The sequence below is a fragment of the Eptesicus fuscus genome, chromosome 20, assembly GCF_027574615.1.
Source record: "Eptesicus fuscus isolate TK198812 chromosome 20, DD_ASM_mEF_20220401, whole genome shotgun sequence".
NCBI lineage: Eukaryota > Metazoa > Chordata > Mammalia > Chiroptera > Vespertilionidae > Eptesicus > Eptesicus fuscus.
In genome coordinates this window covers 27,435,771-27,462,277 of record NC_072492.1, presented here as the reverse complement: position 1 = coordinate 27,462,277, position 26,507 = coordinate 27,435,771, and the positions used below count along the sequence as shown (strand labels likewise).

The following is a 26,507-nucleotide window of genomic DNA, read 5'->3' as shown; positions in this document are numbered from 1 at the left end:
AATTAGGGAGCTTCCTATGGGTAAAGGTCATTGTAGTTCTCCCTCTCACCAGGAATGCTTACTCTTACTGGAAATTTTGTCTTACAACTTAACCATAGTTTTTTATTACAAACATAGTTTATGAGTGGCAATTAGTACACAGGAAACAAGTGTGTTCATATGTTGGTGCATTGATCAGCAAAGAAAGAGGGCCAAATAAGAAAGGCTGGCATTTATTGACATTAAGTTACAGACCAAAGTTTAGATGTGCAAAGCAGTGGTGAATGTTTTAAGCTTTAAGATCATGGGACTGGGTTAAATTCCATCCATTGATGATTGGTGATGGAGCCACAATGGAGAATAAAAGGTCATTAAACAAATGCAATGTTATTTATTCAAGACTATATGCTCAGTGCTATTGTGGGTGCTGCTGAGGAGACATGAAAGAGGAACTAATTTACTGAGTATACATTTCAAATAAAATAGTAGAGAATTGTAACTTAAATTCCAGTATGTGTTACTCAGTAATATGCTCTTATGTCAGAAATTCTGAAAAGACTAGTGTGGTCAAAACTTTATAATCTAGAAAGAAATCATAGGAGATCTTGAAACATATTTAGGATTTGATAGGAGCTGCTATATTTGGAGGATAGCAAGGAAATTATTTCAACTAGAATTTGTAGGACTGTTGGAGTGTTGTAGGAAATAAGACTGTATAGGTGTCCTTGGGTAGAACATAAAAGATAATAATTTTTTGTTTAAAGTAATAAATTCAGTCATCATAAAGACCAGAGTAGAGGAGGTATAGAAATAAAACTATAAGAAGATAAAGCTGTACCTTACTTGTAGGCAGAGTGGTTAACATTGGCACAATTTCAGATAACCTCTGAAGGAGATGAAAAAAAGATGTAAGCTATTACCATAAAATAAAGAATAATGAATTTTTTAAAATCTATATTTTTAAAGGCAAACCACTAATTTTTTCTTAATATATTTTTATTGATTTTAGAGAGGAAGGGAGAGGGAGAGAGAGAGAGAAACATCAATGATGAGAGAGAGAATCATTGATCGGCAGCCTCCTGCATGCCCCCTACTTGGGATCGAGCCCGAAACCCAGGCATGTGCCCTTAACGGGAATCGAACCTGGGACCCTTCAGTCCACAGGGTGACACTCTTATCTACTGAGCCAAACCGGCTAGTGCACAAACCATTAATTTTTTAAAAATATATTTTATTGACTTATTACAGAGAGGAAGGGAGAGGGATACAGAGTTAGAAACATCAATGAGAGAGAAACATCAATCAGCTGCCTCCTACACACCTCCTACTGGGGATGTGCCCACAACCAAGGTACATGCCCTTATCCAGGACCAAACCTAGGACCTTTCAGTCCGCAGGCCGATGCTCTGTCGACTGAGTCAAACCGGTTAGGGCGCAAACCACTAATTTTTTTAGGCACTATCATAGTGTGAAAATGGTATGGATAGATCTTACATCTTATTTTGGTAATCACAAATTTTCATGAATTGAACTTTAATGAGTATATCAGAAGATGTGAAATGGCTTAGAGTTTATCTTTTTGGTAAATTTATAGTGTTATATATTAAACTAGAGTCCCAGTGCACAAAATTCGTGCACTTGGAGGGGGGGTCCCCTCAGCCAGGCTCATACCCTCTTGCAGTCTGGGAGCCCTCGGGGGATGTCCTGCTGTGGAGGCGGGAAAGGCTCCTGCCACCGCCACTGTGCTCGCCAGTTGTGAGCCCAGCTTCTGGCTAAACGGCGCCCCCCCTGTGGGAGTGCACTGACCACCAGGGGGCAGCTCCTGTGTTGAGCGTCTGCCCCCTGATGGTCAGTGCGTGTCATAGCGACTGGTCGTTCCGCCATTGGTTGATTTGCATATTTGCCTTTTATTATACTAGAGGCCCGTGCACGAAATTCGTGCACGGGGGCGGGGTGTCCTTCAGCCCCGTCTGCACCCTCTCCAATCTGGGACCCCTTGAGGAATGTCTGACTGCCCATGTAAACGGGCAGTTGGACATCCCTCTCACAATCCAGGACTGCAGGCTCCCAACTGCCCGCTTGCCTCTGCCTTATTGTCCCTAACTGCTTTTGCCTGCCAGCTTGATAACCCCCTAAACATTCCCTTGCCAGCCTGATCGACGCTTAACTGCTCCCTGGCCAGCCCGATTGCCCCTAACTGCCCTCCCCTCTTGGCCTGGTCACCCCTAACTGCCCTCCCCTGCCAGTCTGGTAACCCCAAGCAGTCCTCCCCTGCAGGCCTGGTCACCTTCAACTGCCCTCCCCTGCCCGCCCAGTCACCCCTAACTGCCCTCCCCTGCTGGCCTGGGTTCCCCCCAACTGCCCTTCCCTGCAGGCCTGGTCCTCCCCTAACTGCTCTCCCCTGTAGGCCTGGTTCCCCCACAACTGCCCTCCCCTGCTGACCTGGTCTCCCCCACATGCCCTTCTCTGCTGGCCTGGTCACCCCTAACTGCCCTCCCTGCTGGCCTGATCGCCCACAACTGCCCTCCCCTGCAAACCTGGTCTCCCCCAACTGCCCTCCCCTGCCCGCCCAGTCACCCCTAACTGCCCTCCCCTGCAGGCCTGGTCCTCCCTTAACTGCTCTTCCCTGCAGGCTTGGTCCCCCCACAACTGCCCTCCCCTGCTGACCTGGTCTCCCCCAAATGCCCTCCTCTACTGGCCTGGTCACCCCTAACTGCCCTCCCTGCAGGCCTGGTCCCCCAACTGCCCTCCTCTGCAAACCTGATCTCCCCCAAATGCCCTCCTCTGCTGGCCTGGTCACCCCTAACTGCCCTCCCTGTTGGCCTGATCGTCCACAACTGCCCTCCCCTGCAAACCTGGTCTCCCCCAACTGCCCTCCTCTGCCAGCCCAGTCACCCCTAACTGCCCTTCCTGCTTGCCTGATCACCCCAACTGCCCTCTCTTGCTGGCTTGGTCACCCCCTGCTGGCCTGATTACCCACAGCTGCCCTCCCCTGCAGGCCTGGTCCCCCCACTGCCCTCCCCTGCTGGCCTGGTTCCCCCCAACTGCCTTCCCCTGCAGGCCTGGGGTGCCCCCCCCCCAACTGCCCTCCTCTGCAGGTCTGGGTCCCCCTCCCCCAACTGCCCTCTCTTCCTGGCCTGGTCTCCCTCAACGGCCCTCCTCTGCTGGCCTGGTCACCCCTAACTGCCCACAACTGCCTTCCCCTGCAGGCCATCTTGTGGTGGCCATCTTGTGTCCACATAGGGGCAGCCATCTTTGACCACATGGGGGCGGCCACCTTGTGTCTTGGAGTGATGGTCAATTTGCATATTACTCTCTCATTAGATAGGACTAGTAGCCCATTTGCAGGAAGAATCCTGCAAGTGGCCACTACAGCTGCATGCGCAGCCGCGTGTGCTGCTGCTGCCGTTGCAGCCACCGCGCCTGCACCCGCGCACCGCTGCCGCCCGCCCCACTCTGCCCCGCCCCGCCCCGGCTTTCCCTCTGGCAGCCATCTTGCTTTCCGCTTTTCCTCCCTCTTCCTTCTAAGTTGTCTTCAGTCTTCACTCCTCCCTCCCTCAGCATATGCAAATTAACCGCCATCTTTGTTGGGTAGTTTGCATACTTGCCCTGATTGGCTGGTGAGCATGGCTTGGCTGGTGGGCATGGCTTGGGCATAGCAAAGGTGTGGTCAATTTGCATATTACTATTTTATTAGGTAGGATAGTATGTATAACACTGTGTTTCAGTACTATGTATGGCAGTGTCTGTATCATAAATGTTTTAGTGACTGTGACTCTATGGTATTGTAATGAAAATGCTACAGACTGTTCTCATGATATAAGGGTATTTAGCAGCCAGGTGGTCTATCATCGTGCCTACCTTATGTGATCATAGTTCAGTTCTCTTTGGAGAAACTCTTATGACACTAAAGTTGACTGAGGTAATCTTGCTTTGCTAAGAAACTGTTAATGTGCTAATCCATCCTAAGGCTTGCCCCTTTTGTGATTATGTATTCTTATCCTATAAAATTGCATAGGTTTATTTCCTAGTAAAAATTCTCTTTAGGGTCTCTCAATATTCCTCATAATTTGTTCTGAAGAAGGAAGTTTGGGAATTTATTGTGATGTCTTTTGTTTTTGTTGTTTCTTTTGGTTTTTAAACCTGTGTATATTGGTTCCATATTTTAGGTTTCTAGTCTAAGCACCAGTTTCTTCCTTTTCCTATTTTATGAGTACTGTTTTACTTGTCTCATACTTATTTTAATACATAAAGTATTTGTTTAGTCCTCTTATTTCATTGCAAACATTTGATGTAATCTTCTGATAGTTTTATGAATTTATTTGATTTAATGTTATTTTTAATGAGGATTAAAATTTTTCTTAGGGACTTTAATAAAAATTTTAAGATATTATTAAGGGACTTTGTTTTTTAACTAAATGAAATTTTAAACTTACAGAAGCCAAATAATATTAATTTGCCTTTGCTTTTTTTTTAGTGAATTAGTACCATCTTATGATTCAGCTACTTTCGTTTTAGAGAATTTCAGGTAAGAGTTTTTGACAACTCTGGCTTTTGTATATGCCAATAAGGTGTTATTCCAGGGTAGGATATAGACTAATGAACTGTGACACTCAATGTTGTCTTAGAAAAAACAAATTTCCTATTAGACGCATAATGGTCATTTGTTTGGATTGTATTATTTCTTCAGGACTAGTTGCTTCTCTAGTCAGGGGAAGGGAGCCATGTTTTATACAATAGGGTCCACTAAGCCTTTGTTAAGATGGGGTGAAAGGGATGATAGAGGTTGATGAGCCCCTTACCCATCCTCAGAAATAAAAGTGATAAGAACAAGTCCATTTGGGTCCATTTTCTCTGAACTCAAAGTAAGGACAAGAAGTCATTTTAAGCTTTGTAACTTACATGTTAATACATTTTTTTTTAGCCATTATTGCTTTTTCTCTAAGATTATAAATGCAGACCTTAAAACAAAAAGGTCCTAGGAATTTGTCTTCAAGGGCTGCATACCAAGAATATAAGGTCTTGCCTGGGGAGGAAAATTCCAGGAGGTGATAACCATCAAAATAAGGCAAATGGAGAATTTATACCATTTCATATATAATTTGTTTTTCTTATGGGATAATTTTGTGGCTAAAATATAAACTTTCCAAGACTTTCCCCACATACATTAAGATTTAGCACATGCTCTTTTTGTTTTTCCATTTTTTTAAAAAAAGGATAATTATACTACCAGCGATATGAGGAAGAAAGACATATTTTTTCTTTTTTCTTCTTTATTGGTGAAAGATTACTTGTTGAAATGGTAATTAAATTCAGGATACTTAGTTATTTTCCCTTAAATGTCACAGTTTAGAGGTGACCTGAAACTGAAGATACTGCTGAATATTTCAGTATTATTAAATTTTATTTCTAGATGCAACTATATATAAATTTATCCAGTGTGATCTTGACTTGATTAGCCACCTTTTACTTTATCCATGGCTTGAAGTAAGTAACATAAGTAAAGTGGTTTGTTTTGGTTTTGATCTTTTGATTTGGTTGGTTTTCTTTTACTTTAGCACTTTGCGCCAGAGAGCAGATCCTGTTTACAGTCCACCTCTTCAAGTTTCAGGACTTTGTTGGAGATTAAAAGTTTACCCAGTAAGTTTTTCATATTTTTAATAATTCTTTTAAACCCAAGCTCTTTCTTTCAGCGTTCTGTAGTACACAGGTTCACTTTTTTGGTGGAGTAAGAAATTAAAGTAATACAATTTAAAAAAAAATTTTTTTTATTGATTTTTTTTTTACGGAGAGGAAGGGAGAGGGATAGAGAGAAACATTGATGAGAGAGAAACATCAATCAGCTACCTCCTGCACACCTCCCACTGGGAGATGTGCCTGCAACCAAGGTACATGCCCTTGACCGGAATCAAACCTGGGACCCTTCAGTCCTCAGGCCGACGCTCTATCCACTGAGCTAAATTGGCTAGGGCTAAAGTAATAACAATTTTAATATTTCTTTATAAGTTCTATTACCAATTCTACGGAAAAGTGAATTAAATATGAACAGTATGAACCCTGGCATTGCTGAGTCTTATTTCTTGTTTGTATGAAGATTCTTATATTCAGAAGACATGTTTAAAATTCTTATCTTAAAAGCGTTTTTAAAAATAAAATACAGAAAGCCATCAGAACACATGTATGCTAATTATACACTCATACATTTCAGTATGTTCCGTTGATCTATGTATTTTCTGTAAATTAGTAGCTGGATTCAGTGGCATGATGAGATACATAGTTGATTCCTATGGCAAGAATATAAATAGTAGTGTTGGTTTTTTTAATCACATCATGTCTAGTTGCATCTCTTTATGGTATTGGCAGCTATTGATGCTCATTGCCTATATCTATCACTCAAAACAGTGATATTCTCATTATATGGGTATGTGTTTTTCACTTATTAGTTGCCATACTTTTATTTATTTTTATTTTTTTAAATATATTTTATTGATTTTTTACAGAGAGGAAGGGAGAGGGAGAGAGAGCTAGAAACATCAATGAGAGAGAAACATCGATCAGCCACCTCCTGCACACCCCCTACTGGGGATATGCCCGCAACCAAACACATGCCCTTGACTGGAATCGAACCCGGGACCCTTGAGTCCCCAGGCCTATGCTCTATCCACTGAGCCAAACCAGTCAGGGCAGTTGTCATACTTTTATAAAGAGACTAGTGGCCCAGTGCATGAAATTCGTGCACGGGGGCGGGGGGGTGTCCCTCAGCCTGGCCTGCACCCTCTCGCAATCCAGGACCACTGGCTCCTAACCACTCGCCTGCCTGCTTGATCGCCCTTACCCACTCTGCCTGCCGGCCTGCTCACTCCCAACTGCCCCCCCGCCAGCCTGATCACCCCCAACTGCCCTCCCCTCCTGGCCTGATCGCCCCTAACTGCCTCTGCCTCGGCCCCACCACCGTGGCTTTGTCTGGAAGGTCTCCCGGTCTAATTAGCATATTACCCTTCTACTAGTATAGATACTTTCCTTTATTATGTGATTAATCAATAATAGTTCATTTAGGAGAAGCAGGATTCTTTACTGTTATTTACCAGTTTTCTGTATTATTCTCTGAAAGTGATTAATTAGGTTTTAAAAAATATTATGAACTCATGGATTTACACATATTTAATCTCTTCAAGGTAGCTTCTGTGTCACTTTGCTGTCAATCTGAACAGGAGGGAACATTTATTATTAAAAATAACACATATAACAAAACAGCCAACAAGACACAAGAGTGCATGTTATGCCTCTCTACATCAGAAAGTGGCTGGAAAGGCAGCCATCAGGTGTTGTTCTTAATGTACAAAAGGTTCGAATTGTTACAGAATCAAATATTTTGGTCTTTCTATTATTTTTCTTACTGCTTCTAAATTTAGATGTACGTCTCAATCCAAATATCATATATTAGTCTATATTTTTTTAAATTGTGGCTTAATTTAAAATGATCCGGAATTTGTATTTCTATAACTTCCTTTTTTTTTTTTTTTAGGATGGAAATGGTGTTGTTCGTGGTTACTACTTATCCGTATTTCTGGAACTCTCAGCTGGCTTGCCTGAAACTTCCAAGTAAGATGTGATTAAATAACAAACTTTAGTGTGTGTTTACATACTAGTACATTCCTCTTTATAATTTTTTTATTAACTACTTTTTTAATTACTGTATTAAATTTGTGAAAGTGTACATCCCAGGGATAGTATGGTGACATAGACTGGCAGTTCTCAAATTGTGTGGCCTCAGGACTCTTTATACTCTTAAAATTTATTGGGAATCCCAATGAGTTTTTCTTTATGGGGGTTATATCAATTGATATTTTCTGAATTAGAAGTTAAAACAGAGGAAAAAATATAAACATTGTATTAATTTAAAAATAACAGTGTATATTAACATAAATATTTTTTTCTTGATAAAATATATGTATTTTGCATTTTTGGAAATCTCTTGCTATATGCTTAAAAAGAAAATAGCTGGATTCCCATAAGTGCTTCTATATTTAATTTGTGTGCAATAGGTTTTTTTGGTTGAAGTATATAGTATATAAAATCTAGCCTCACAGATATTGAATATCATGCAGTTGAGAAAAGTTTTTTAAATGAGATATGATTTAAATCCCATAAAATTTATAAATAAGTGTAAAATTCAGTAGATTTTTTTTTTTTTGTATATTCCCCAAGTTCTGCAACACACTCCTAATATCTAATTTTATAACATTTTTATCATCCCACAAAGAAACTCTATACCCATTACTGGTCACTTCCTATTCCTCTTTCCCTGTCCCTGACAACCACTAATCTCCTTTCTGTTAAGGAGAAACATTTTATATTGAGATCTAATTAACACATAACATTATATTAGTCTCAAGTGTATAATATTCAGTATTTTTATGCACTGAGAAATGATCAATAAAAATAAGTCCTTGTCACCAAAGTTATGAAAATTTTGTTCTCGTGGTAAAGAAGGGAGGAACACGTGAAAAAGCAGTTTTAGATGATTGTGGCTCTTCTTTGACATTACACCAAATTGGACGAGTGCTTGTTTGGTAAATGTAATTTGTAATGTGGAATCTAAAACCATAATAGTAAATTTGACTTTATTACATTAAAATCTGTTGATTTGATATGAAATGTCTGCTTTCAGCTATAATGGAGTAATAGAAGAGTAATCCTTTCTCTTGCAATAACCAAAAAGAAAAGAGAAAAATAACATTTTCTAGGCACTGGAGATGAGGCAACCAATGGAAGCAATTTCCAATAGATAAGAAACAGACAAGTGAGTTCTATGATTGCCCCAGTTTACAGCATTGAGGAAAATTTTCAGGAGGGTGAACTGAGATAGTCTGGCCGACTCCCTGAATTGAGTAGACAGTGCTGAGTGTGCAGGAAGACCAATGTAGCTAGAGTGTATTGGACAGAATACCAGAGAGGAGAGAGCTGCATAGGCAGAGAGCTCCAGAGATCTGTAGGGTGTTCCCTTTAAGTACTCAACAGTGTACTGTTTAGGGCTCATTTGTGAGGAAACTACCTGAGGTTGGGGAAAGAATAATCTGAAAGGATTACAGGAAGTGGTGTCTGGTGTTCATACAGGGCCAGGATCTGTTTCTACTATTACAGTGGAGAAATTTATAATTCATGGGGCATTTGCCTCAGTAGAGGGGAATAGCTTGGTTCTAGACTGAACACTGCTCTGGACCTACCTAAAAAATCAAAGCAGCATCAAAGGATCATATTGTTTTCAAATAACTGTACCCCAGAGCAAAGCTCATGAAAATTTATAAGATCACAAAAATGTCCAGCACCCCACAAAGTAAAATATTCAATATGTGCTGTTCAATCAAAGTTTAATTGGCATTTAAAGAGATGGGAAGACATAACCAATAATGAGAATAATCAATCAAAATTAAGCAAGAACTTTTTCTTTATGTGGGTTATATCGATATTATCTGAATTAGAAATTAAAACAAGATTTAAAAAATTTAATTCACTTAAAAATCATAATTATGTGTTAACATAAAGACCATTTTCATGAATATAACTTTTTTGAAGTGAAATAATATTTGACGAGAAAGCTTGTCTTTTAGATTTTTGAAATCTTTGAATGAATGTCTGGCTTTAAAGACAGCTTGCTTTTCATGTGAGAAGTAGGAAACTGACATTTAAGACAGTTATAACTATTCCATTTGTTCAAAAGTTAAGTAGGGATATATAAAAGACTCAAATTGAACTTGAAAATGAACTATATTTGAAATGTAAAGTATACTGGATGGCATAAATGACAGATTAGATATTGCAAAAGAAAAGATTACTCACACTTGAAGGCATAGCAATAGAAACTGCCCAAGATGAAACAAAAACAAATTCCAAAACAGAACAACCTGAAACAACTTAATGTTTAGATAACTGGAGTCCTTAAACCTTTTGCACTCGGATGTCGAGTGTGACTCGACACGGTTAGCATTAGAATAAAGGAATCAAGAAAAAAGCAAGCAAGTGCAAAGGGTTAAAGGAGGGAATTAGAAAATAAATAAAGAAAAAATGGGGAAACTTTCTAACTTGATATAAATTTTAAACCCACAGATTTAGGAAACTCAATGAATTATAAGCACATGAAACATGAAGGGAACATCAAAGCACATTATAATCAAACTAGAGGCCCGATGCACGAAGATTCGTGCAAGAATGGGCATTCCTTCCCCTGGCTGCCGGCACGGCCTTCGCTCTGGCCAGAGCCACCTTTCCGCCTTCCCATGCTGCCTAGAGGCCTGGAGTGGCTGGGACGGTGTGGAACACCTGCATTGTCGCCATGGTGATGATGCAAGTGTCCTGCCCCATTCCTGGCCACTTGCGTATGCAAATTAACCCGCCCTCTTTGTTGGGTTAATTTGCATACTCACTTCTGATTGGCTGGTGGGTTTCACGAAGATATGGTCAATTTGCATCTTACTCTTTTATTAGTGTAGATTGCTCAAAACTATTGATAAACAGAAAATCTTAAACTAGTAGTGGAAAAAATGGCATTTATAGAGGCACAAAGGTAAGGATGAAATCAAGAGTTTTCACTGGAAACAATACCAGTCGAATGATAAAGGGACGTCTAAGAAAGGCTGAAGGGGGAGGGGGAAATCTAGGATTTTGTACCCAGCAAAAATATCTTTTAAAATATAAAGGTAAGGTAAAGTCATTTTCAGGCATATTTTCAAACCTGGACTATAAGAAATGTTAAAGCACATGCTGTACATACAAGGAAAATAATACTAGTTGGACATCTGAATCTAAACAAATTAAGAGCAGCAGAAATGGAAACTGCGTGGTTAAGATAAACATTTCTTTGCTATTAAAATAACTTTAAATTATAATTTACTATTTAAACAACAATATTAACATTGTATTTTACCGTTTAATAAATGTAGAAGTAAAATACATGACAACTAAAGCATAAAGGACAAAATGGTAGAGCATGATTCTGATACTGTATGTGCAGTGGTATAATAAAGCTAGACTGTGATGTTATTAAGTTCTGAAAAAAGCAGTATCTTATTTGTTAATTCTCTTAATGCTTCAGTAATCCTAGAGAAGAGTTTTGAATATTTTTTCATCAAATACTGAAATGTCATTTAATTATGCAATTAAGAGTTTAAAGTTGAGGTAGTTTAACAGTCAAAATATGGAATAAAAAATTATTGTATCATTGTCTAGTAGATTTTAATACCACCTGGGACCCTGCAGAAGTACTTTTTCATTATTTTATTATGCTTAAGTTTCTCAATATAATATGTATGTGTTAGCATTCACATGTGTGTGGGCTTTCAGAGGAAATCTGCACTTGAGTGACATCCTGGAATTGACTCTTAATAGTATATTCTGAGTGACTTGTTTTAGAAACAGGAATTTGAATTGTTGAAGGAAAGAGTAGAATTTTTCTGGGGGAGTCATTTTAATCAGACTAAAATTTTAACTTAATAGTTGTAAAATTTATTCAGACTTTCAGTTTGATAGAAGGCAAGAATTTAAGTTGGAATATTCCAGTTTAAGATTTTAGTTTTATCTAAGTGCTGTGTAATTTAACTTGAATTAATTGCCATATTTATTAGAAAAAATAGGTCTGTATTAGTCATGATTTTAAAGAACTAATGCAGAGAAAAAAATGACCTTTTTTTTCAAACATTATGTTTTTTCATACAAAGGAACTGATTTTTCAAAAACTGTTTTATGTTGATTTTAAACTTCTATTTATCCTTTTCCTGGATGTATTTGACCATCTTCACTTTTTGGCTATTATGAATAATTCTGCTATAAATATTCATGTACAGGTTTCTATAGAGACTATGTTTTCTTTTTTTAATGTATACTCTAATTGTGGAATGGTTGGTTGATATGGTGATTCTGTGTTTAACATTTTGAGGAACTGCCAAACTGTTTTCTATAATGGCTGTGCCATTCTATATTCCTGGCAATTTACATGAATTCATATTTCTCCACATCCTCAACAACACTTATTTTCCATTTTTAAATATATTTTATATGTATCTTAGTATGAAGTGGTATCTAATTGTGATTTTGGTTTGCATTTCCTTAATGACCAGTGAAGTTGAACATCTTTTTATGCACTTAGTGGCCTTTGTATATAACTTTTTTGGACTAATGTCTTTTTAAGTTCATTGCTCATTTAAATTGGGTTGCTTGTCTTTTTGTTATTAAATTGTTATAAGTATTCTCTCGTGTGCTAAATTTTTATCAGATATGTGATTTGACAATAGTTCCTCCCATTTTGTAGGTTATCTTTTCATTTTCTTGATAATGTCCTTTGGGGCACAAAAAGTTTTCATTTTAATGAAGTCTAAGTTATCTGTGATTTCTTTTGTTGCCTATACTTTTGGAGTCAAATCTACAAATCCGTTGCCAAATTTGAATTCATAAGGATTTATCCCCATGTTTTCTTCTGAAAGTAAGTTTTACCCCTTAGGTTGTTGATCCATTTTGAGTTAATTTTTTGTTGAAGAGACTTTTCTTTTTCTATTGAAAGATTTTGGCACCCTCGCCAAAAATCAATTGTGCATCAATATTTGAATTTATTTCTGGACATATAATGGTACCTTTTGTACTACGGAGCTGGCTTAATGACGTCCATAAAATCTAGACAGTCAAAAAATATCACAGCTCTTATACTGGTTAGTTTTTTATGTCATCTATCTAGATAACACATTATGAGAGACACTAATATAAAAATCATTTGACAGTGCTTAAAGAAGTACTAACACATAGTATTTGTAGGTAAAGAGCTGTAATTTTTTTCCTTATGTCTTTACTTTGCCAGCAGAAATAGCAGGTTGAGCTATTGTTTTTCTTTAAAAAATTTACCTCCAGCCTGGCTGGTGTGGGTCACTGGTTGACCCATGAACCTGGAGGTCATGGTTTGATTCCTGATCAGGGCACATGCCCAGGTTGTGGGCTAGATCCTGATTAGGGGGTGTGTAGGAGGCAGCCGATCAGTGATTCTCATCATTGATGTTTCTCTCTCTCTCTCCCTCTCCCTTCCTGTTTCTGAAATCAATAAAAACGGATTTTTAAAAAATTTACCTCCACCTTGCTGTACACCTGAAACTAATACAAACTAAATTGAATGTAAACTGTATTTGAAAAATAAAATTAAAAGCACATACACAGAGATACAAAATTTACCTCCGCCAAAAAGGAGAAGCATTATGGTTACTACAGATGTAAGAATGTGCAAACTTGTAGAGAATTTTTATAAAACTGCATTTGAGCCAAACTGATGACATATGCTGGTGAACAGGATTTCAAATGCTCCCAAGAATAGCAGGCTTGCAGCAGCTTTTATGCATTTGAAATTAGGAGGGGAGAAAGATTGGAGAAAACAAGTTGGAGAGTGGACCGCGTACCGATTTTTCGGTAATTTCCCAATCTCTGGTGACTCCTAATTTTTGGTACTTTGCCTAGACCTATTTCCTACAATGTCTACAAATTCCATCTTATTCTAACCATTTGTTTGCATGTAACTAACATTTTTCTATATCATGTTGATTTTTTCTCTTTAATGCTCAGGAGCCCAGGTATAGGGGACAGTTAGGTTCAGGGCCTCAGGTCTGGTGGGTTTAAAGGATAGTTAAGATTGTGTGCTCTCTTGAGGCTTACTAACCCCTTCAGGGGTTATTACTTCTAAGTGTATTAACGTAGATGCACAAGAACAATGGACAGGGCTAGCTTAAAACCTTCCTAAAGACATAGGCCTGCTGCATGACTACCCACCATGACCTGAGCACTTGGGAATGTATGATCACATCACCCTGTGAGATTATTTTCCATAGAACCGCTTTTTTGTCCACATTAATGTTGAGTCTTCTTTCGGATTACCTTTATTTCTTCACTTTTCTTTCTTTTTGTAATAATAGTGCTTTCTTAGTAAAAATGAGTTTGGAGACTTGAAAGTTTTATACTCTGTAAGATAGGGAAATCTGAATATATTGGCTTTCCCAACTTATACTTATTTTCTGTCAGAAGAGTTTACAGGCTTGAATTTCTGAGTGCATAGTTAATTTATTTTAACTTGAATTGGAAAAATAGAGTATTTAAAATTTACTATTTAGTTTAAAATTGCATGGTGATAAATCTCAAAGGAAATGGCAGAATTTTTACATGTGGAGAAATATAGGTAATGAATATATGAAAAAGCATATAGCTTTGTAAAACAAACAAAAGTAACTTTTAAAGTACTATTTTATACAAATTTGTTTATTTACTGAGGTGATGTTTCATACCTGCTATATTGATAAACAATACTGGGAGGAAAGAGAGACCTACTGCCAGTCATATTGGGGTAGCCCATTCATAACACTGCTGTCTTTATAAATAATACAATCCTGAAAGAAATGTAATTGTATATGAAGTTTCTTCTCAGTTAATTATTTAATGCCCATAATGTTTTGATGAATCTGTTTTTTATTCTGGTTTGCCAACTATATTAATATTCAGTTTTTTTAATTTTAGATATGAATATCGTGTAGAAATGGTTCATCAGTCCTGCAATGATCCTACGAAAAACATCATTCGAGAATTTGCATCTGACTTTGAAGTTGGAGAATGCTGGGGTTATAATAGATTTTTCCGTTTGGACTTACTTGCAAATGAAGGATACTTGAATCGACAAAATGATACAGTAATTTTAAGGTAATTGGAAACATTTGATACTGTGGCTTTTATCATGAGGGAGTAATGTCACCAGAACTTCATTTTAAAAGTCTACTTATTTAACAAAGATGAATATTGAAATTCATACCAACTATAATCTTATTCTGTTCTTACTCTGTTCTTAACCATTTCTTTCAGGAGTCTTGTGTAGTCAGTGAATAATTTAAGTTAGAAATGTGTTTGACATTTAGTTAGTAATTCCATAAAAAGGAAACTACTACTTCTAATAAATATAGTAAGGTACTATTTATCTGTTGAACTTATTGCAACCTCACTATTTGCAAATCAAAAACACGGTCACTTGCTTTTTTTTTTCACTTGACATTGGGATGACAGGGTTTATACGCTGAATTTCACAAAATAATTTCAGTTCCTTCTAGATAACAGCAAATGAAAAGTAAGGGAATAGAGATGAATCAAACTAAGTGATACTAGTTGGTGTATTATTTGCAAGAAAGGATAGAACATAATAAACACTATCAAACCACAACAGCCCCATTTAATGTTGGGGTAACTTCACAAGTAAGAAATTTTGGGCATCACAAAATGTTTTAATTTGATGTTACAAATGAGGGCTTGCATACTTAAAAAATGGACTCAAATGTGTTTTGAACTGAGAGGTTTCAGAGTGTTTAATAGTTTAGAACTTTCCATCAAAACAATTCTAAAAGCATTTTTCCTTGGAAGTAATTTGATATACTCTTAAATTTCACTCATGCCAAGCTCTTGTTCTTAAGTCTGTGTTGCTATTCTATCAGCCTTTACTATTACGTGTTCTTCATAACTTCTCTGGAAAAAGAAAGAAGTGAAAAAAGAGATTATTGCATTTTTAATATAGAAAAAACATTCATGTTTTTGTTATTTTGGGAGGATTATTTTATTTTTTTTAATTTTGGGATTATTTTAATTCCATTTTATAACCTTTTAATTTTTTTGTATTTTAAAAATTGTTTACCAAAAGAAATAATTTGTTGCTATTTCACACTTTAACCATTTTTATAGCCTTAGTCCTCTCCCTATTGGAGTATTAGTAATGTTGAATCTTTGTGGTGGCAATCTGTGTGAGAGTTTTCTTTTTTTTTTTTTTTAAATCAATTCACAAAGCTTATTGTTTCATTTTATTTATTTATTTTTTAATTTAGTAAATCTTTATTGTTCAGATTATTACAATTGTTCCTCTTTTTTCCCCCCATAGCTCCCCTCCACCCGGTTCCCACCCCACGTTCTGCACTTACCTCCCCCCCCGCCCCCCGCTGTTCTTATCCATAGGTGTACAATTTTTGTTGAGTCTCTTCCCGCATCCACCGCATCCCTTTCCCCCCGAGAATTGTCAGTCCACTCCCTTTCTATGCCCCTGATTCTATTATATTCACCAGTTTATTCTCTTCATCAGATTTTTTATTCAGTTGATTTTAAGATTCACTTGTTGATAGACATGTATTTGTTGTTCATAATTTTTATCTTTACCTTTTGCTTCTTCTTCCTCTTCTTAAAGAATACCTTTCAGCATTTCATATAATACTGGTTTGGTGGTGATGAACTCCTTTAGCCTTTTCTTATCTCTGAAGCTCTTTATCTGACCTTCAATTCTGAATGATAGCTTTGCTGGGTAGAGTAATCTTGGTTGTAGGTTCTTGCTATTCATCACTTTGAATATTTCTTGCCACTCCCATCTGGCCTGGATAGTTTCTGTTGAGAAATCAGCTGACAATCATATGGGTGCTTCTTTGTAGGTAACTAACTGCTTTTCTCTTGCTGCTTTTAATATTCTCTCTTTGTCTTTTGCCCTTGGCATTTTAATTATGATGTGTCTTGGTGTTGTCCTCTTTGGATTCCTTTGTTTGGGGTTCTGTGTGCTTCCTGGAGCTGTAAGTCTATTTCTTTCACCAGTTAAGGGAAGTTTTCTGTCATTATTTCTTCAAATAGGTTTTCAGTATCTTGCTCTCTCTCATCTTCTGGCACCCCCATAATTTGGATGTTGGTACGCTTAAAGTTGTCCCAGATGCTCCTTACACTATCTTCAAATTTTTGGATTCTTTTTTCCTTTTGCTTTTCCAGCTGAGTGTTTTTTGCTTCTTTGTATTTCAAATCTTTGACTTGACTCTTGCATTCCTCTAGTCTGCTGTTAGGTCTCTGTATAATATTCTTTAATTCAGTCAGTGTATGTTTAATTTCTAGTTGGTCCTTTTTCATATCCTCGAGGGTCTCACTAAATTTATCGGAGGTTTCTAGGAAATTCTTGAAATACCTTATAACCGTGGTTTTGAACTCTATATCCAGTCCTTTGCTTTCCTCCATTTCTTTCCTTTGTGATCTGTTTCTTTGTCTCTGAATTTTCGCTGCTTCCCTGAGTTTGTAGAGTAGCTTTGTGTGGTAGGTGTCCTGTGTGGCCCAGTGGCTCAGCCTCCCCCAGTTACCTGAGGTGGACACTTTTGGTGCACCCCTTTATGGACTGTGTGCACAGCCTTGCTGTAGTTAAGTCTTTTTAAAAAATATATTTTTTTTATTGATTTTTTACAGAGAGGGAGAGGGATAGAGAGCTAGAAACATTGATGAGAGAGAAACATCGATCAGCTGCCTCCTGCACATCCCCCACTGGGAATGTGCCCGCAACCAAGGTACATGCCCTTGACCGGAATCGAACCTGGGACCCTTCAGTACGCAGGCCGACGCTCTATCCACCGAGCCAAACCGGTTTCGGCTGTAGTTAAGTCTTGATTGTTGTTGGTATCACTGGGAGGAATTGACCTCCAGGCCAATGGGCTGTGAGGATCAGCTGTGTCTGTGATGGGCTTTGGTGCTCACTGAGTCTGTCCCTTGAGTGTGTCCCTTATGGATCTGAAGGGTTGTAATCTGGATGGTCCCACTCTGACCACTGGGTACATTTGGATCTTCAAGGAGGTGCAAATTTAGCCTCTGCCTGAGGCCACCCAGCAGGAGCTACAGAGAGATCTGCAGATTCCTCTTCTTTGTTTGTGGTTTGGAGGTGCCCAGACGAGGCCCAGCTGTGAAGCAATGCAAGCTGCTGTGGAGCCTTGGGCCTTCTTTTGGATGTTCTGGGTCTCTCTGACCCAGGTGCAGTTTGTTAGGTAATTTTGTATTGCAAAAGGCCAGGCCATTATATGCAAAAGCCGATGCACACAGCTTGGGTGGGTTTGTAGGTTTTAAATTGGGTGGCGGGGTCCCAGGGAATCACCAGGGCGGAACAAACAGCAATGGCTGACCGTCAGTCCTGCCCTAAGAGGCCCCCAGGTCTCAGTGTCTTGCGATAATTGTTGCAAGCACCTCTTGAGAGAAAGCTGCCCTTGTGTTCCGGCCCGATGCCAGACAGTCCAGTTTCTCCCCGTATGAGTCTGGTTCCCTTGAGTCTCGCCTGGAACTGGAGTTCAGAGCAGTCGGGAGCTTGTGTCTCCCTCCCAATTGAAAAAGATAACAGCATACTCAGTTGCCAGCCCCTTTCTGTGCATGCGCCTCTGTACCTCTGCACTTCACTTCCACACCTCCTCTGAATCTCAGTTTGCTTTTCCCTTTCCTTCTAATTGTAGAATTTCCACTCAGCCAGCCTTCCTGTGGTTTTGGATGATGTCCTTTTTGCCTTTTAGTTGTAGTTTTGAAGTGGTTGTGCGAGGCAGCAAGTTCAGGTGTTTACCTATGCCGCCATCTTGGTTTCTTATTTTTTCTTTTAACGAAAGGAAAAAAAAGCGTAGCTCAGCCAATGTGGCTCATGAATCAGGAGGTCACAGCTCAATTCCTGGTCAGGGCACATGCCTGAGTTTCAGCTCGATCCCCAGTAGGGGGCGTGCAAGAGGCAGCCGGTCAGTGATTCTCATCATTTATGTTTCTATCTCCCTCCCTCTATGAAATGAATAAAAATTTATTTTATATAAAAAAAGAGAAAGTTAAGGAATTTTATCTTCTGCTTGCTTTTGTTTTGTTGTTGTTGTTGTTAATCCTCACCTGAGGATATTTTTTCCATTGCTTTTTCTGAGAGTGGAAGGGTTGGGACACAGAGAGAGAGAGAGAGAGAGAGAGAGAGAGAGAGAGAGAGAGAGAGAGAGGAAAATGTGTGTGAGAGAGTTATATTGACTAGTTGCCTCTTGCATATGCCTCAACTAGGAGTGAACCCACAACCTAGGTACGTGCCCTGGTTCTGGAATTGAACCCTTGACCCTTTGGCATGTGGGCTGCTGCTCTAACCATTGAGAACACTGGCCAGGGCTGCTTGCTTTTGTTTTGGCACTAAAAATATTCAGGATTGACCATGCTTTTATTAGTCTTTCAAAGATCTTATGCGTGTACTAGAGGCCTAGTGCACGAATTCGTGCATGGGTGGGGTCCCTCGGGGTGGCCTGGGGGGATCGGGCCCTAGCTCACGCTTCCCGCCCCACAGCCCCGCCTGGCACCCCACCTTGGCCTGGCACTGCCCCCTCACCTGTTCCATCATCCATTTGGTGGGATGATCGATTGGGGCCGGGCCCCCCACCCGGTTCCCTCAGCGCCTGGAAGCCATGCGGTGGCCCTGCCTCCTGCCACCGCCACTGGTTGCTGTCTGCGGGGCAGTCAGCGGGGTGATTGGGCCCCTGTTCGCACTGCCTTGGCCTGGCACTGCCTGCTCACCTGCTCCATCATCCTGCCTCGGTCCCGCTCTCATCAGGGCCCATCGGGGTCAGCAGCGACTCCACTGCTGCCAGCGCCGTGTCACTGACGCCTGCCATGTTCTGCGCCGCCCCCTGGCAGTCAGTGTACGTCATAGCGAGTGGTTGAACTCTCAGTCGAACAATTTGCATACTAGGCTTTAGTATATAGGATACTGTCTAGGCATTATCCACTCAGAAATTTTTTCCACCCTGCATGAGTATCCTTATGAAAAATAGACACTTGCTGCAGATAACTGTTAGATCGTCAGTAGCTTCTTACACTAGCTGTAAATTTGTAGGAAAAGAATGGGATGGTACTTAATATAAGATTGGCAAGACTAGGAGGAGTATTTGCAGGCTTCCAGATCAGTGTTGCCTCTTGTTACTCTTTAGAAACATCTTTATATGTTACTGTAATTTTTTTTCACTGTAATTGGAGTCATATTTGGCTAATAACAAAGGTGGAAGGCTTCTTTTGCTTTAATACATATTAGTTTTTTAAATACAGAGATAGCTCTGAATGGATTAAGACCCTGTCATTTATTCACCATAGGCATTAATATAGATATTTGTGGGGTTTTTTTCTTAACTCTAGCTAAAATATACTATATTGTGATATATGGAGAGTTTTGATTTTTTGTTGCTATCTGGAGGGTTGGGAATATAATTTACAACATGAATATAGGTTGTTTGCAACATGAGACTTGGGGACTGTAAAGCAGTCCTGGGCAGTTGACCTTGTAAGTCATTTTTTACTGAGGAGCAGGAAATAGGGGAATTGAAATGGAAGAAGGAAGGAAAAAGCAGTGCCTAGAAGATACTACCTATTTTGCTAGGGCCTGACCTATTCAAGAAATGTTAGCTTCCTCCTTCCTGTTCTTGAGTCATGATCAACCTTGTATTTTAATTGGATTATTACAATAAATAATGCTTTAGTAGGTTAACCATGATATATAATGGTATTTCTTTAGAACTCTACAGTTTAAGTTTAGACAACTGATTTATAGATGACTTTACAGAACCTTATTTTACTATAATTTTTAAACTACATGTATAAATGGCAAATATGAGGAGCTCTGAGTACATTTTCAATTTTGGCTTCAGATGATAATGAAACTTAAAATTTTAGAATTTATAGTTATAGATTCAAGGCTTGTTTGATAATATTTTACTATTTGGATTATTTTTCATGTGCAGCTGTTCTTTTAAGGTTTCAGGTCCGTTCACCAACTTTCTTTCAAAAATGCCGGGACCAGCATTGGTATATTACTCAGTTGGAGGCTGCACAGGCTAGCTATATCCAACAAATAAATAACCTTAAAGAGGTAAGGACAAAAATACGTATTTTGGGTTTAGTGTTTCATTTTGTCTTACTGGCCTGTTATTTATAATTAGATTTGGGGTACTTCTTGCTGTTTGTAATTTTGTAGAAAAGTCCAGTTATTTTGTTCTCCATTCTTACTACCTTTGAACCTGTCTTTACTGCTCAGTAGTCACTAGCCATATATAGCTATGTAAACTTAAAAAAATTCAGTTCCTTAGTTGCACTAGCCACATTTTACTATTTTTTTTAATTTCTTTAAATATATTTTTATTGATCTCACCGAGGAAGGGAGAGGGAGAGAGAGATAGAAATATCAATGATGAGAGAGGATCATTGATTGGCTGCCTCCTGCACGCCCCCTACTGGAGATCAAGCCTGCAACCTGTGCATGTGCCCTTGACCGGAATCGAACCTGGGACCCTTCAGTCCTCAGGCTGACACTCTCCGCTGAGCCAAACCAGCTAGAGCATAGCCACATTTTAAATGCTTATATTCGGCATTGCAGCTAGAAACATTTGCATTATTTCATAAAATTGTATTACAGTGCTGTTCTAGTTTGAGGCTATCTCTCTGTGTTTTTCTCAGTGACTTCTGTATTTCTCTTCCCCATACTGTCTTGAATTTAGAGGATTCAAAGCTATAGAACAACTGAAAGTTGCCCCATCTTTAATTCTCACTGTTGTTGAATTGAGCACTGGGGATGATCAGTTACATAATTAATTTTAAAATATATATATTTTATTGATTTTTTTTACAGAGAGGAAGGGAGAGGGATAGAGTTAGAAACATCGATGAGAGAGAAACATTGATCCGCTGCCTCCTGCACACTCCCTACTGAGGAATTGCCCGCAACCAAGGTATATGCCCTTGACCAGAATCAAACCTGGGACTCTTGAGTCCGCAGGCCAACGCTCTATTTACTGAGCCAAACTGATTAAGGCAGTTAATTAATTTTTTATTTTACCATGGTAAACTAAATATGTAAAGAATGTTTCTTTCTGCCAATGGAAAATGAGATGGGGCGGAAGCTTTTGAAGTGCCGAGATTGGCTAATAGATGGAGTAGTAATATATGAATAAATACATACTTTCAGAGATTTTTCATGTTATATGTACTATTTAAAACTGCCTGTATTTACTTTAGAGTTTGCTTACTGTATGTGTAGCTTGGTCTGGATAGAAGAAGGATGAGAATAAATTAGGCAATTTTTCTTTTTTTTTTTTTCTAGAGAGAGTGGAGGGGAAGGAGGGGGAGAGAGAGAAACTTTGATGTGACAGTTTAGAATATAGGTTACTTAGAACATGAGACCCTGTAAAGCAGTCCTAGGTAGTTGACCCAGACTTCGACTGGGGCCAGGGTCTAACCTGCAACACAGGTATGTGCCCTTGACCAGGAATTGAGCTCGAGATCCTTTAGTCCTCAGATTGATGCTTTAATTACTGAGCAACACTAACCAGGTGGGCAGTTTTTCTTGTCATAGATTTTTCCATAAGCAAAAGGCAGCAGGTGGTAAGAGAGATGGTGCAAGAAATGTTTTGAGAACATATATTTTTTTACTTAAAAATATTTTTTGCTTTCCTATAGAAACACTGCTTATAACTCACGTTTATTTGTGCTGTTTTTGTCTTAAAAGAGACTTACTATTGAGTTATCTCGAACTCAGAAATCAAGAGATTTGTCACCACCAGCTAATCATCTTAGCCCCCAAAATGATGACAGTCCTGAGACACGATCTAAGAAGTCTGGGCCCTGTGCTGACATGCTTCTCCAGGATGGTCCTATTTCAGCTTCTGTAAGAGAGGCCAAAGAGGATGAAGATGAGGAGAAGATTCAGAATGAGGATTATCATGTAATAATTAGACCAGTTTTTTAGATTTATTTTGTGTTTGATAAGAGAAATTAATAAGATCATGGTTTTCATCATATGATGTAGAGGAATCAGTGTGCGAAAAATCTTATCTGTTAGTCAAGTCAGAAGTTGCTGAATCAAAGTGTTTTAAAGTTATATATTGTAGAAAACTACATTCTACACAACATACTGATGTACATTCTAGAAACTATAGATTGTGAATTTTTAAAAAAATATATTTATTGGTTTTTTACAGAGAGGAAGGGAGAGGGATAGAGATCCAGAAACATCAATGAGAGAGAAGCATCGATCAGCTGCCTCCTGCACACCCCTTACTGGGGATGTGCCCGCAACCAAGGTACATGCCCTTGACTGGAATCAAACCTGGGACTCTTCAGTCCCCAGGCCGACTCTATCCAGTGAGCCAAACCGGCCAGGGCAGATTGTGAATTTTTTAAATGTGTTGTATTTTTATTCACTGAAACTAGTTGCATATGTAGATAGACTCATTTAGGATTTGGGAGATAGCCAGGTTTTGTCCCAGCCAAATAATGACCAGAATGAGAATTCAAGGAGTGGTTGTTTTTGTTTGAGGGAAGATAGGGATACAGAGAAAAGCTTTTTGATAGGATTTAGAGAAAAGGGAACCCTAGTACACTGCTGACGGGATGCAGACTGGTGCAGCCATTATGGAAAAAAGTATGGCGTTTCCTCAGAAAATTAAATGTGGAACTGCCATTTGAACCAGTGATCCCACTTTTAGGAATATCTATATCCTAAGAAACCCAAAACACCAATCAGAAAGAATGTATGCACCCCTATGTTTGGAGCAGCACAATGTATAATAGCTAAGATCTGGAAACAGCCCAAGTGCCCATTGGAAGCATGGAACAGAGGGCAGAATCTTGGAGGCAAGGTGGGGGCGGGGGATGGGAAGTAATCAACCAAGAACCTTGTATGCATATATGCATAGCCCATGGCCACTAACAATGGGGAAGTAAGGGTGGGAGGCCGGGGGAGGGGGGGGGCTAAAGGGGTCAATGGGAGAAAAGGGGGCATATGGAATACATTCAACAATAAAGAATTTTTTATTTTTTTTAAAGAAAATCGTTGCCCTAAGGCAAGCATGTCAAACTCATGGCCTATATTTTTGTGGCCCAGCCAATATAACGCTATGTAAGAAACATTTTAATAAAAATTTTCTAACTTAATTTTTACAACATCCTGTTATTCATAATTATTAATAACGAACTACAACGTTCGCTAATGACTGATTACTATAATCGTGTTGCATTCATTTCCCTTACACGCAGGCGCGCCATTTCTCTCCACTAATACTAGCAGCGAATATTTTAGCAGCCGATTGCCACATCAGTAGTCTTGTACTGACTAGTTTGGTGTGAGCAACGGGACACATTTCACTTTCTGAGAACACGAAAAATAGAGGTTTATTTGCGTTACGCTTACTAATTTGTGCAGTTCTTCAGTGTCTGGTAAGTTAATGTTCAAGAAAAATACTAATTTTTATTAAAATGTTCTATTATTTTATGTTAACAATTACTCATTTATTTCAGCCCTTTGTATTCAGCATGTCTCTATCGAAATAAACCTATATTTTCTGTGAAAATTAAAGCTTTTGTTTTTTTGTGGCCCACATAAACTTAAACCTTTTTTATTGGCCCCATGTTAGCCTTTGAGTTTGACATATTTGCCCTAAAGTAAAGGAGACATGGTTTCTGAAGGAATAATAAAGACTGATGCCAGAATTTAAAAAATAAATAAATGAAGGAGCCATCAGGGAGACTGAAGATGAGTTGAAGGTATTGACAAATCCCAAGTATTTAAGGAAACTAATAGGGGCTAGAACCAAGTACTCACATTAATCTTTGAATAGAATGAGGTAAAGATGGAGTTTACATGTAGGGCAGCTGAAAGTTGGAGGGATTTGTGTTTAATAGCCATTATGCTTTTCTGTGCAGGTAGGTGCAGGTTTTACATTGACCTTGTGGATATAGAGGTTAGGTAGGATTTGAGGAATGATAATTTGAAATGTTACTCTGTATGGAGCATTACTAGAAGCTAACATGGAATATCTGAAGCATTTCCAATTACATTAAGGGCACCGCTGCAATTGGCAGCAATAAATTAGTAGTACCAGGTAATGTGGTTCTGTGATTTTTTTTTTTCTATGGGGCTTAGCTGATTGGGGACACGAGCAGAGAATTCTGATGATTGCGTTGTTGTTTGGTGCTTGCTCCATACTCAATTGTTCTTTGAGATAAAAATCTTTATTTCTTTGCCTTGTTCTAGCATGAGCTTTCAGATGGGGATCTGGATCTGGATCTTGTTGGTGAAGATGAAGTAAACCACCTCGATGGTAGCAGTTCCTCTGCCAGTTCCACAGCAACAAGTAACACGGAGGAAAATGACATTGATGAAGAAACTATGTGAGTGTTGCACATTACCATATACAACACCTACAAGATAATTAGAAGGATATTAATTAGACCTAAAAGTGGAGATATTTAGCATTTTTTCTTAATAATCTTTATATATAAAGGATCTTAAAGGAAAGACTTGAATTAGTTTCCACTCTCTGATCTCTGGTTTCCAAACTGAGTTTTAATTTTCTTTTTTATCTCACCTAAGGATATATTTTTTATAGATTTTTGTGTGCATGCCAGTGAGAGAGAGAGAGAGAGAGAGAGAGAGAGAGAGAGAGAGAGAGAGAAACATCTATTGGATCTATTGGTTGCCTCCTGTCCCAGGGATGGAACCTGCAACCTAGGTATGTGTGCCTTGACCTTAAATGGAACCTGCAACCTTTTGGTGTGGGACAACACTCCAGCCAACTGAGACACCTGGCCAGGGCCTGAATTTTAATTTTTGTTTTAACTTTTAATTTTGCCATTATTTCATATTTAAGAAAAGTCACAAAAATACTAAGAATTCCCCTATTTTAAAAAACTGTCCATATTTTCTCCTCACATGTTAATATTTTGCTTTATGTTTCTCTTTTTTCTCTCTCACCATACAATTTTTTGTGAGACATTTGAGATTAGGTGGGTATACTTCCCATTATGTACTTCGTAAAAACAAGTATATTTCTTATGTAACTACAGTGCAGTTATCAAAATCAAGAGACCAACATTGCTGTAATATTGTAATCTGACCTTTTAAAAATTTTGCATTCAGTGATGTCTTTTGGTTTAGGATTCAATGCAGGATCAAATGTTGCTTTTGGTTAAGTCTCTTTAGTTTGCCCCAATCTGGGTCAGTTAGTCTTTGATTTCCTTTTTTTCACTTTGTTTTATATGTCTTTGACACTTTTGAGAAATACATAGCAGTTATTTTATAGAAAATCCTCAATTTGCAATTGTCTGATGTTTCCTCACCATTAGACTGAGTTTATGCACCTTTGGGAAGAATACTACAGAAGTGGTGAGGAAATTTTTTTTGGTATATTGTGTGAGGAGGAAGTGGCGTCCCATTAGGGTTGATTAATTTAGATATTTGGTTAAGAGGGTGTCTTCCAGGTTTCCCTTCTCTACAATTATGACTTTTTTATTTTGTGATTAATAAATATCTCTTGGGAACATAATTTGAGACTGTAAATATCTTTTTCTCATTGTACTTTTGTCCATTAATTTTAGCATCCATTGATGATACTAGCTTGGAAAAGATTACTGTGTTGATTGCCAAATGATGATACCATTATTCATTCTGACTTAGTTGGAATTATACCTTAAGGAAGAACTTTCCCTATTAATTAATTGATTAATTTTATTAATATGGATTCACAGATTCTTATATTATTAAATAATTTAACCCATTATCATTTATTACTCAGATTATCCAAGATTTAGCCAATGGGAGCCTGTTAAAGAGATAACTCCTGTGTCCTTTGGGATGTCCTCATAATTTTTAAAGCACTTTCTTATTTTCTGGCACTATAAGACATTCCAGGTTCACCTGTACTTTC

At 38.5% G+C, this 26,507-nt stretch overlaps 1 protein-coding gene across 3 annotated transcripts in view; it reads left to right on the top strand.

Annotated features, from left to right (window-relative positions):
• The window catches only part of TRIM37 (tripartite motif containing 37), a 150,518-nt gene that overhangs the window by 25,366 nt on the left and 98,645 nt on the right, over window positions 1–26,507 (top strand). For all 3 annotated transcript variants that reach the window (XM_054709839.1, XM_008147710.3, XM_054709838.1), the window contains exons 10-16: window positions 4,457–4,507; window positions 5,538–5,619; window positions 7,505–7,581; window positions 14,515–14,694; window positions 20,563–20,677; window positions 22,310–22,525; window positions 24,836–24,972. In XM_054709839.1, the coding sequence (XP_054565814.1) occupies window positions 4,457–4,507; window positions 5,538–5,619; window positions 7,505–7,581; window positions 14,515–14,694; window positions 20,563–20,677; window positions 22,310–22,525; window positions 24,836–24,972 (858 nt within the window). The remainder of the gene's footprint in view (window positions 1–4,456; window positions 4,508–5,537; window positions 5,620–7,504; window positions 7,582–14,514; window positions 14,695–20,562; window positions 20,678–22,309; window positions 22,526–24,835; window positions 24,973–26,507) is intronic.